Source organism: Haliotis asinina, chromosome 5 (genome assembly GCF_037392515.1).
Source record: "Haliotis asinina isolate JCU_RB_2024 chromosome 5, JCU_Hal_asi_v2, whole genome shotgun sequence".
Classification (NCBI taxonomy): domain Eukaryota; kingdom Metazoa; phylum Mollusca; class Gastropoda; order Lepetellida; family Haliotidae; genus Haliotis; species Haliotis asinina.
In genome coordinates, this window is record NC_090284.1 from 72662181 (window position 1) to 72675026 (window position 12846).

At 40.0% G+C, this 12846-nt stretch overlaps 1 protein-coding gene across 1 annotated transcript; it reads left to right on the plus strand.

Moving 5' to 3' along the window:
• Positions 1-5759: 5759 nt before the first annotated feature.
• LOC137284225 (uncharacterized) lies at positions 5760-10231 on the plus strand. Its single transcript, XM_067815956.1, has 4 exons — positions 5760-5952; positions 6719-6897; positions 7073-7208; positions 9083-10231. Exons 1-4 carry the CDS (start codon positions 5822-5824, stop codon positions 9333-9335), a joined length of 699 nt encoding a protein of 232 aa, XP_067672057.1. The 5' UTR covers positions 5760-5821; the 3' UTR covers positions 9336-10231.
• Positions 10232-12846: the final 2615 nt, after the last annotated feature.

A 12846-nucleotide genomic window follows, 5' to 3' on the forward strand; every position in this document is an offset into this window, starting at 1 on the left:
ACAACGTTTCTCCCAAGAACATTGACCCACACAATCAACACACGATATGTGTGGGTCTAAAGTAGAAAAAATAGTTTTACACTGAGCGCAAAACTTACGCTTCTTGTTTGGAGGATCTGTTTTCCTCATAATACAAAACAACTCAAACTCTATACAAGAACTAAGATACGTCCACTTTGTCGTGCGACAAGAAGAAGAATGATCTCTCTGAGGTAGTCACGTGGGTAGATAGGGGAGCATGCTGCATGCTCTGCATGGGCTAAGGGACCCGTCCTGTAAGGAGAGCAGCCTAGGGAACACGGGCATATGGACAAAAGAGGCCTACAGGAAAGTTCTAATTCGTTCCACTCAGCGTCGAAGCAAGAGAGAGAAGTGCAAATCGTGAGATAGGATAAGTTTAAAAATGTATATTATATGTCATGAATAAGTGATAAATGTGTTTTAATTATGTTTGATTTTTTTGGTTGCATGTGACCTTTAAGATGCCATCTGGCCTAGGGGATTAACCACATTTTAGATACAAACAATTCCCTATTGTTGAAGGAGCACAATAATAATGGATTTACCCCTTTGTGAAAATAACGACGCTCTTCTGGTGAAGACAAGATATCACGAACGAAATTACCGGTATTTACATGCTCCGTAAAAGTCATCATGATATGGTTGCGATAGGTCGTTAAAGTACTGACCAAAGTGATTACATGTACATATATCTTCATGTGTGTTACACGAGTCAGCATTGTAATGTAAATCTCGTATATGAACTGTTTGAGTGACATACTTAGACGTTGGAATTCAGATAGAGCAAGTATAATGAATGAATGAATGTCTCGACGTGCTCTAGAATTAATGCTTGTTCTGTCGTATATGGTCATTGTGTAGGTTAGATCACAAGGACCTGGTGTCTAATCGTTGAAGTGGTCAGTTAGATCACGAGACGGGTAGCGTAGAGCCGAGTGATCTAACTAACCACTTCAACGATTAGACGCAAAGGTCCGAGTGGTCTGACTTAAACCATGACACACAATTAAATGGCCATATGTATATTACACGTTACCAACACGATGGTGAATTCAATGCACTATGTTTTGTTGCGGTCTCACGTAGTAAAAGTTTTATTTCACATTTAAGGTCCTTGAAAATTTCGTATTGCAAGTGCATGCCTCCACATGTCACTTACAGCACGTGTCATCTGATATATCTGAACACGATAAGGGCTGTTTGACAGTGTAATGTGGCCCTGAATTCGCAGAGTAATTGTAGTAATTGATATGTCATTCTTGGTTAGAGGTGAATGACTGAATTTTAGTTTGACCTGTACGAAAGTTATTGATGAATGATTTTCCCACATGCACAAACGTTCACCAAGAAACACGCTTTCACATTCACCACCATTGACAGTGTTAGCAACAAACGGGTCCAGATTTATTCCGTGCTCACAAATATATTAGAGCTCAAATGTTCATAGTAATGCAGTTTCTCCGACAAATGATGCTACTCTGTACAGTGATATCTGCGACAACGTTGCTGGGAATATGCAGACTGCAGATGAACATAGTCACAAGGCGTCCAGTGAAGATGATACCACGTTTGTCGCTTCTCAACAGATTGAGAGTGAGGTGTTTAAAACACAGAAACGTGAATTTCTTCTTTTGTCTTCGAGCGATGATGGCTTGATATATACAGTTTCACAAGAGAAATGCAATATGCAAGGAAATCAACTGATACACGCTTCGGCGAACCCATATCTGATCGGGAAGTTACGGAAATGACAGAAAAACACAGAGGTCTATAGAATGGACATGTCGTCTGTTCGAATCTTGGCGAATTTCGAGGAATGGAAGGATACTAAATGGTGATACATCCGGTCATCGACTTAGTTTGATTCCGCATGATCTAAAGGATCTCAATGATGACGAACTTCATTACTGTCTGTGTAGATTTATTATGAGAGTGAGAAGGAGAACGGTGAAAACTATCCTCCAAAACATGTACGTAAGCTGATTTGGTTATCCAAATGAAGTTGGTGAAGTTGGTGAAGTTGGGTAGTATTGTGCAGTTATTATCAGATCCGGTTTACACATAACTGAAAACCAGACTGGGCAATGTCATGAAAGTGAGGGCAACAGAAGTCCGTGGAATGCATCCAACTCAGGCAGATGTAGTTACAGTAAATCAGGAGCAAGTACTTTGGGATAAATGTATTCTTGGCCATTCATCTCCTCAGACACTGCTTGATATAATGCTATACCTAATTGGACCCAACTTTGCTTTACGCCAGGGTGAGTTCATACGCTACCATGAAAAAGTCAGTAAATGTAATCAACTGCATTACTCAAAATATATTACTAACTTTACAGTGTCAAAAAACACAGTCAAAACATTTACACATTTCTTCGTTGAACCAGTTGTTGTTTCTTTAGCGGTAAGTTATTTAGATGTAAATGACAAAGCGTGTTTTACATCAATATAGCATCAATTCATCTCTTGACCAGTTTTAATTGACGTAACATTTGTCTTTTCAGGTTCCTGCACAAATCATTCGTTGAGAGCAACGTGTGCGACCCGGCTGTTTCCCTTAGGTGTAGATGAGCAGTTGATTGCTGAAACATCCGGGCACAGGAGTAAAGCCAATCGCAGCTACAAGCGTGTCTGTACTGAATAAGAAGCGACTATGAGCAGGACAGTGCAAGGGAAACCAAGAAAGCGACGAAGTGAAACGGCATCCATGTCATCCAATTCATGAGAAATCTAGAGCTTTACAAAAGGCCAGCACTGATGGTATCAACATCTCTGTCAGCGTTATGGTCGCAAAATTAAACTTTGTGTATGTTCTGTGAGTGAGTTTAGTTTTACGCCGCACCCAACAATATTCCAGCTATATTGCGGCGGTCTGTAAATAATCGAGTCTGGACCAGACAATCCAGTGACCAACAACATGAGCATCGATCTGCGCAATTGGGAACTGATGACATGTGTTATAACCAAGTCAGCGAGCCTGACCACCCGATCCCGTAAGTCTGTGTATGTTCTGTGAGTAAATACATTCTGCAGTATGCATTGCTGTTATTTTTTATTGACTGTATTTTTCTCGGTACGTAGTCTAACCAACCAAGATATTAGACTACGACCGGAACTATTTTGTTTTATATGTTTGCTTTCATGTTGGAATCTGACCAGCTTTACTTCACATGAGCGTTTGCCAGTTACAATCATCCCACTAAAGCTAGGCGCAGGAAAGGTCATATGGAACAATTATACATGGCTGTTATTTTTTTTATTGTTCCGCTGATGTGAAGTAAAGCTGGTCAGATTCCAACATGAAAATATACATTTAAAAAGTAGTCCCGGTCGTAGTCTTATAACTGAGCCCACTTGCACAAAGCTATATTAGAGCTTTAACTATCTTAAGCCTATGTTGGAGATATGGGAGTTACAATCGCTGTAGCCCTAAGATTGCTTTGTGGGCCCTGGGTTGGTTAAGACTGCGAACAGAAACAAAACAGTCCTGGTTCAAACTGCGTTTTTTACGCTTTATAACTCTAAGACATTCTTGTGTTTCAACTTCAGCAGCTTTTCATATATCTTGAAATTTACCATTATTGAATTTGCTTTTGGAGTGACGTTGTTTTCTAAAGATATGCTTCGCTTATTTATGTTGTACATGGGATACATCGTCACAATGATGTGTTTTTGTCCCACAAGAGACCTATTTTTACGAGCAGCTAGCATTGAATTATTGTAATATTATAGATTATCTTTTTTCCAGTAAGGTTTCAAATACAATATCGCTGATCACTCTGTTTTCGTGAAGATCTTTAAGCTGACGTTCTAGTTTTGCAGTGGGGGTCTTTTGTGATGAGACAGGTTGAGTTATGAGAAAGAAGGCAAGTCATTCATCAGCGATTCAAAGACCTCTGTAAGCAAGTTGAAAGAAGACCATGATATGTATATCATGTAGCTGACCTCTTCACTACCTCCCCCTTGCGAGAAGCACTCGAAATTCTCCGAAACAAGCTCCAGACCCGAATCACAGAACTTGTTTCCAGCCTCACGATAGTTAAAAGAAAGTTACGTGAACGTTGTTGACATTTGCATAGGCGCTATCATTCTGCCGACATTGTAATAGTTTGAGAATGAATATTAAATATCCCATAGTTTTCATCGAATGGCTACCCTCCCGTATAGCTCAAGAAGAGCGATGACCGTCCCATAGTACAACAGGATTTGCACACAATCCACACCACGTTTCTCTGAATGATGCCATGGAGTTCCATCTCTGCTGAGGTCCTCTGCGACGAGGGAATGAATTAATGCATTATTGATTATGGACATGTTTTTCCCATTCGTGTACCGAACGATATTCAGTTATACTGTATCAATGTTATCCCACACTACAGGCCTTTTATATCAACTGAGAGCATTTCAGTAATAATTACTAATAAATTGTATATAAATGGATTTATGTGCTAATGTATAACGTCATAAATAATGGCCAGCAATAAGTGTCATAAATCGATTTTCTTCTATGACGTTAAACGTCGACATAGTAGAGGTCATGCACGTAAAGAGGGGACATAACTCCGCTATGCTTTACATAAGGTCAATGTAACGCAGATCACATGGAGAGAATTTGCTGTGGATACGGACGGTATATTTTCGTTATGTTTTGTTCGCAGTGAACCAAACTACTCCAATACAAAGTTCCCCAGTGTGAGCGGATACCTTTTGGTAGTTTCACAATTTATAAGAAAAGATGCCAATCTACTACATGAGAAAACAGGTAATAGCGTTTTGGACATCTCCGATATCTCCAGGGTATACGTTCCGATGAATCTCCACTATACCCTGGTTTCATCTACGGTTAATCCCGATAAATTTCTTACCGCCCTTAGCTGGCTTTTTATCCAATCAGGTGTATACGCTGGGAAGTGGAGCGAACCAATCACAACTACCTTTCGCTTTTTAAATGATCTAACCAAGGTATTTTATCAGAGTCACGTGGATCAATCAAAACTCGGCATTCTTACATGAGGCTAGATAATTAAACTTGGCATCACGAACCATGCACAGGTCCTCTGAAAGAAGCAAAAGGAGTTCTTGCATTTATTTTTTTAAATTTCTGACCTATCAGTGTGTCTGTATGATTTCCCCCAAATTTGAGTCGTACTGCGAACAAACATTCGCAGCTGCGACCACTATCTTTGTTGACACTGGCAAGTTCAGTTGTAACGGCGGCTTAGCTGATTGACTACTGTGAGAATGCGGAGCCAGCAGAGGGAGGTAATAAAAGTTTCGGGCCGAACGGTAGATGCATCCAGGGTATAGTGGAGATTCATCGGAACGTTTACTCTGGAGATATCGAGGATGCGTTTTGGATGGCCCTATCCGATACAAAATTTAATTCAAAGATTCCCATATTCCCCTGTTTATGTAGATAGCCTATATTGTTTATTAATCTTGCATCCTGTTTAATGGTGTAACAGACACATCTTCAAATGTAATGAAATAACTGAAAATAATGCGGCATTTTAGTTGACGTCATGACATGTTTTGTGCATTTTTTGAAGTCGGAAAAAGACGACACCGGTTTGCTGATTAGTATATGTCTCACCTAATTTCCATTGTCTGTGTAAAATGTCTCGGCTTCTATGCGAAAATTCAACACTCTTTAGACAGAACATAAAATGAATGGTTTTACCATTGAATTAGTGTCCTGAATATATCGACATTGCGCCGTCATTGTTGACCATCACGTGACAGGAGTTGTGTGGTGAGCTGAAGAGCCGGTGCAGGCTCAAAGTCCTCATTTCCACCGGCGATGTCAGGCTCGTTGGTCGAAGTGGAGTTCACTCCAGATAACATTGCCATCATTCACATGAAAGGAGAGCACAACCGTTTTAATGCGGAATTCATTGACGCTTACTGTGGTGCTCTTGACAAGATTGAGAGGTATGTTGAGTAAGATGTATTCTTATAGTAATGAGATTTCAGAATAACTAGTGTCTGCCCTGTTAACATTTCTATTGTGTATTGACCGTGGACATCCCTTTATGACACGGGTTCTCGGTAACTAAAGAATTGACGTGGTGATGTCATGTTCCCAATCATGACCGAAGTAAGGTGGAATGTCATCTTAGGGTACATATGGTCGCTGCAAACGCGCGTAGCGAAGTGAAATTGGGTCGTGGACGAAGGGAGGCAACTCTGCACAGAACGGGATCACACGTACGCTACATAAAATATCAAAACGGAGCCGTACGAAAAGGTACTGCTAAGTGAGTGCCAGAGCGGCCTTACCATGTCTTCAAATGTAATAGTGCCTGTAGAACTTTTTTTCAAATAAAAAAATACAGTCCCTCAGTTCAGACTGAAATTAAAACATGTTAAAACTGCTTGTTTTCCGCAAACTATTTTTTCACAACATTTACAAATTGACAATAGAAACATAAATGGTGATAATAAACCACAATCTAGACAGTGACACCCAATGTCAAACAAGTGATAAATCGCTGAAATGGTCCCGGTTGAAGTGTGTCATCGTATCCCGTAGATTAATGCTTATGCTGTTGATCACTGAATTGTCCGGTACTGCCTCGTTTATATACAGACCATGCATATATAGCTCGAATATTGCATAGTGCGGCGTTAGACAACAAAATAAGAGATTAATTATTGATTGGAGGACATGCATGAATGACGTCCACTTCTCTTGCAGCAATCCGTCATGTCGGGCTCTAATAACTACGGGGAAAGGACGTTTCTTTAGTAATGGCATTGACCTCGAGTATATGATGTCTTTAGAGGGAAGTGAGATTTCAAAATGGATGACCAGACTTCAGGGCTTCCTCTACAGAGTCATGACATTCCCTATGCCAACAGTTGCTGCCATCAACGGTAACCTTAATATTTTACACAAGTTGACGCATTATAGATCACATCGCATAAATTACAAATTTAATATAATTTAATATTAATATCTACACGAACAAATATGGATGTGTTAAAATGCCAATTTATGAGACAATGTTTCGGGGTCCACCGGATGACGGCGTAATATATCTTCTTGCAGGTCACGCGTTTGCAGGTGGTGGGTTTCTGGCTATGTCGCACGACTTCCGGGTGATGAGGAAAGGTCACGGCTGGATCAGCTGGAATGAGATTTTCCTCAAGATAAGATTTACGGAATTCCTTATGGAAATAATCAGGTATGAACACAAGTTTATATAGTTCATAACGTCCACAGAAATGAGAAATGCTATGTGTTTTCTCCTCTCCCAATCCCATCCTCACTTAAAGCAAAGTCTGATTGATCACGCGCATATCTAATTATATATATAATATCGTCTTCAGCTTCAGTGGATGCCCCTAGTAGTTTTCAGTTAAAGTTCACAATCCAAAAGCTTGACTGTCCTGCAGCAGATCCGTGTCTCTCACAATCGACTGTTGGTAGTCGTGCAATGATTGAGATCCTGTTATGTACACATGGTGTTGATAAGGTATAGTATGACCAGAAATTATTGAGAATTTAAAGATTGTATTTTTTATTATATTTTTCGCTCATTACTCACGTATCAAATGTGAATATTAGCAGAAAATAACTTCAGATTCAAAGACAGGGGAACAGGTAGTATATTGTCAAGTCACCAGGGACAGCAATGCCCATAAAGTCCCCAAACATTTTCTGTTGGATTTATGTCAGGGCGATAGCTTGGCCAATCTAATAATGTCATATTTTGGGTACGAAACCAGGCCTGTGAATGCTTTGAACAATGTTTTGGGTTGTTGCCCTGCTGGTAAACCCCAACATTTCCACAGAACACGTGAACAGATGGACGTAAATATCCCTCTAAACTATCCGTGAGCCGCTTACTGTTCATATTCCCCTCAGATACACAGAAGGCGTTGCCCCTACCACAGGTATTCCACCCTGCACGTTAAATTTCGGACTGTATTCTGGGCGCTGATACAAGGGTTTTTCAGTTTGTGTGGTCCAGAATTTCAGTATATTACGAAACAGTCACATGGAACTTTCATTTGAGAAATTCCCCTTGCCTAAGTTGAAATGCCTATGCTGTTAGCACCAGTTCAACCTGCGCTGTTTTTGTTCAGGTTTTGTGATCCGTGATGGAACTTTTCTGCCAACCTGTTACATGCAGCTCAGTTCTAACTGTCTCCTTACAAACAGCCAGAGTTCCTCGATCAATCATATCCAGCCTCATGTTTTCTAAACTCCATGTTTTTTTAGAAACAACACTACCAAGCCGCCCCTGCCGCCGTCAGTCAATATTCCGGGCCTACCTGCTCTTCCCTGGTGCTAAATACCATTTCCACTTGCAATGTTCTTAAAAGCACGAGTAACATTGGGCAATGGAATGCCATATCTACTTGAAATCACTTCAGCTGATCTGATGTCCTTGTTATTATACTCTAAAATCAACTTCCTTTTCTCTAAATCCTCCATACTGATGATGGAAATAACCCTTCACAAACCAAACAAACAGGATGTTATCTCTCATGAATGAAACTAAGCAGTTGATAGTTGGTGAAGGTTGTTCAATGTTTACACTAGAAATCCGATTAAACATTCACAATATTGTCAATATTTCTGGTCATACTGTAATGGTAATATGTCAGTGCACGTGATCACAGATTCTCGTGACTCCGTTTAACAGGTCAAACAAAATCACGAACGGTCCTTCACTGTCAGTGCACGTGCATCTTGAGTTGATATTATTATTATCAAGTATTTTGAATGGGACTTTAAGGACCACAGCCAATTTATATCGATCACTATGAAAATTATTTTAACGTTGGGTTTTTGCGAAAATGTAACCAGTTAATGTGGTAGGTGAGGGTTGTTACCATGTTCGGTACTTGAGTTGGATGTCTCCGTTAAATTGTGACATTATCTCAAAGTGTGGGGACTATATGTCAGATATTAATCTGAATGAAAACAAGCAGCACCACATGTACACGCACGCACCCACAACTAAATCTGCATCGTCAAGTCCAAAGTTGACAGAACCAGTTTAAGACGTTGTTTACAACAATCACTTTGACTCTTTGTGATTCACTACAGGTGCAAAATACCCAAAGGATCAGCCCAGTTACAGGCTGCAGTTCTGGGCACAAAGTTTACAGCTGAAGAGGCGGCTAGATATGGCATCATCGACCTCGCAGCAGCACCGGAGACGCTGATGCAAGATGCAGTGACGTTGGCGAAGAAAACTCTGGGGCGTCAGCCGTACGACCGCACGACGCTTGCGCAGTTTAAGGCGGATCTGTACAGTTCACTGAAAGATAAAGTAACTGTTAGAAGACCCCGATTGTGAAAACAGAAATGTAGGCCGCTCGGGACCAAAGACATCCTCGATATCTCCAGGGTATACGTTCCGATAAGTCTCCACTATACCCTGGACGCATCTACGGCTCTGCCCGATAAATTTATTACCTCCCTTGACTGTCTTTTGATCCAGTCAGGTGTCTACGCTGGGAAGTTGAGCGAACCAATCACAACTCACTTTCGTTTTTTGAATTATTTAACCGATTATACTTGGCAACAGAAACCATGCAGAGGTTCTCTGGAAGAGGTAGAAGGCGTTCTTGCATATGTTGTTTTAAAGTTTCGGACCTGTCAGTTTGTTTGTATGATTTCTCTAAAATGTGGGACGCACTGCGAGCAAACCTTCGCAGTTGCGACCGCTACCTTTGCTGACACTGGCAAGCTCTGTTATAACGGCGGCCTAGCTGATTGGCTACTGTGAGAAGGCGGAGCCAGCAAAGGGAGGTAATAAATTTATCGGGCAGAGCCGTAGATGCGTCCAGGGTATAGTGGAGACTTATCGGAACGTATAACCTGGAGATATCGAGGATGGCCCAAAGAGGAAACTTGGAAAACCATTATATACACACTCTATATCTATTATGTGTGTATGTGTAGGTGTGGGAGCCTTTTTGTTTGCATGTGCGTGAGTGTGCCTGCACCTTTTTGGTCGGGACCATAGAGGAACTGCTAACTACATATTTTTTATTGATTTTGTGTGTTTGTATACATTTAGTTAGCATGTGCATGTGTGAGTGTTTGTCATCAGAGTTTGATTGCGAACATGGAAAATCGATTAGTACACACTTTCTGTTTATATGTATGTGCGTGAAGATGTATTCGGGTTATTATTTACTGTTATCTGGAGTTTTGTATATCTGAAATATATGGCAATCAAGCAGTGAATAAGTATGTTTGTTGTAACTGAAGTCAAGATTAGAGTTTAGTTCAGACGTCATCATGGACAGATTGGACAGATAGGAATGATAGCGATCGCCTGGCCTCGATATAAGCAACAATATTGTGCAGGATTACAAACAGTCTCCTCAAATTTCCATAAGGAAACTTCGATTGTGCATGTCTCTAACATTGATTTGTTGTCAAAACATATCTTTATGAAATGATATATCTCCGGCACCAGAATAATTCCTCTCAGAATAGTCAAAAAGTATTTGATCGTGAGGAAAAGAGCTTGAACATATTTTCTTGGATTTTAAAAAGGCAGCAAACATGAAATTGCCTAAAGACGAATGGACAATGACACTACAACGTGGCCATGTTTATTAAAATTATGATGTTCAAAATGCTTTAAATTGGTCTCTTGTTAGGCTAACATCCAGTATCTGAAATGAACATGTTACACAACCAGTTCATTTCAGTAACATAACGAAAAGGCAACCCAGAGACATTCTCTATTTTCCTGAAAGTGCAGAAATCTAGATTTGCCTCATATAGTATAATTGATGACCTGCGCTGAATATACTGGTTTCAGGGTGTGTATGACTACACGCTTGTCTCTAATACTGGTGTTGCCATGTTTCTAAAAGCTGTTCGAACTACATACTTCTCGATTGTATACAAGGACATATAACTCTATATAAATTCTATAATGTATAATTATATACCTATATGTTTTATATAAATGTAGAAAACTTCATTGGCTGTCGAGTCTCGGAGAATATTTAATTTTGACGGAACCAAAAAACTCCATGGAAAGTGAAAAGAATACGTGAAAGCAGATACTATTAACCTTTGTGTTGGGGACTTGGGCCTTTGGAAAAAGCAAGCTTTTTTCTGCATTACAGAACTTGGCAAAGACGCTGCTTTGTATTTTCTTTACTCCAGGTTCAAGCAGTTGCTCTCACCGATAGTCAACACCAACATGTTTGCAACAATTTCCTCCTACACTGATATTACTTTCACATAACACCGTCGGTATTTATAATGTACGTTGAAAATGTGCAATGCATAGTGTTAGGTGTAAATGCTTGCTCCTAAAAATTGATAGATAGTTCACATAACGTAACTCTCAGATTTCTAAGACGCATCACACGTGTGTGTCCTGGGACCCTAACAATTACAGCTAATCAGTCTCTTGTAAGATCAAGTCAACTTTACACCTCTAAAGAGAGTACAACGAAGAGCAGCCAGATCCATAACATCAGCGTATGCTCACAAACCAGTAGTGTCACTTAGATGCTAGAAGATATTGGCTTAAAACACCTTAAAGAACGACGCCGGGAACAAAGACTTGTACTCCTTAAAAAAGATAGTGAATGGGCTAGTAGCGCTAAAAGATCAACTCTCATCCCAACAAAAAACAGACCAAGGAGACATAATACACTGAACTTTAAACACATGCAGTGTACCACGGAGACATTGAGACAATATTTACTCTAGGACAATAAAACACTGGAACCTAGTCCCTGAGAGGACCGTACTGGCCTCTAGTTGTGATAAACTCACACCATGTATTTATAACAGACTACGTAGAGCATGCGCACCATCCAGCCCCCAACACCATACTCAGAATTGAGTCTGACTGGGAAAACCCACAGATACAGACTACAGCTATATTCAGAAAGGTTTCATTTGCAGTGATCTCCGGAAAAGATGTCCAATGACATATTGCCAGTTATACATTCACGTTAACTATTGTATCACATTGTCAGAAGTTGTTGTATAAAATGTTGATATCTTATTCTTTACGTTTTATCTAAAAAGTAACGATGAACTATCTCATAAGAGATGACCCAACACCTCAACCTTAACTGTTTCTTCATTTATGACGGTCGGTTAGACACAATGGTACTGTCGAATCATAATTCTGGGTTAGATTTTGTAGGATGTTCGGTTTTGTTAGGTGTTTGAACATGTTTCTGCATCAAATCGGGGTCAAATAGTTAAACAATAATTCTAAAGCGCACATATAGAACTTTACCGTTGGTAAGAATACACTCAGTCCTTTTAGACATAATTACATAATTAACTAACACTTTGACAGCTACTTGTCACTTGCCATTTTTATCCTCCCGGCTTGTAATGCGGGGGATATAGTCCGTCCGTCGGTCCGTCCGTTATTATTTCCGGAGCATAACTAAAGAACCGTTCAATATTTGTTTTACCAAAATTGGTAGATATTATAAACTGAACCTATGGTTGTGCTTTTTGCCATTTACAGATTTCTGGAATTTTTGCGTTTTTTTGTTTTCGTTTTTTCCCATCGAACGTTTTGGTCTTGGTCTAATGAGACGGATGGGCTTCGTTTCCGGAGCATAACTCAAAAACCGTTCAATATTTTTCTGCAAAACTTGGTAGATATATTAGTCAGAACCAAAAGTGGTGCATTTTGCTATTCTTGTGATTTGAGATTTTCTTGGTTTCCATGGAAACGTTTCGTACTTAGTCTCAAAAGTGAGAGGTGTGTTTCGTTTCCGGGGCACAACTCGAAAACTTCTTCATATCTGTCAGCAAAACTTGACAGATATGTGTGGCAGACCCCAAAGTGGTGCCTTTTGCAA

What these genes read in the sequence shown, in the direction of transcription:
- LOC137284225 (XM_067815956.1), top strand. Translation starts at nt 5,822, where the DNA reads ATGTCAGGCTCGTTGGTCGAAGTGGAGTTCACTCCAGATAACATTGCC. An exon ending in AACAGTTGCTGCCATCAACG is followed by an intron (nt 6,898 to 7,072) that starts GTAACCTTAATA and finishes ATCTTCTTGCAG; the next exon opens with GTCACGCGTTTGCAGGTGGT. An exon ending in TTCCTTATGGAAATAATCAG is followed by an intron (nt 7,209 to 9,082) that starts GTATGAACACAA and finishes GATTCACTACAG; the next exon opens with GTGCAAAATACCCAAAGGAT.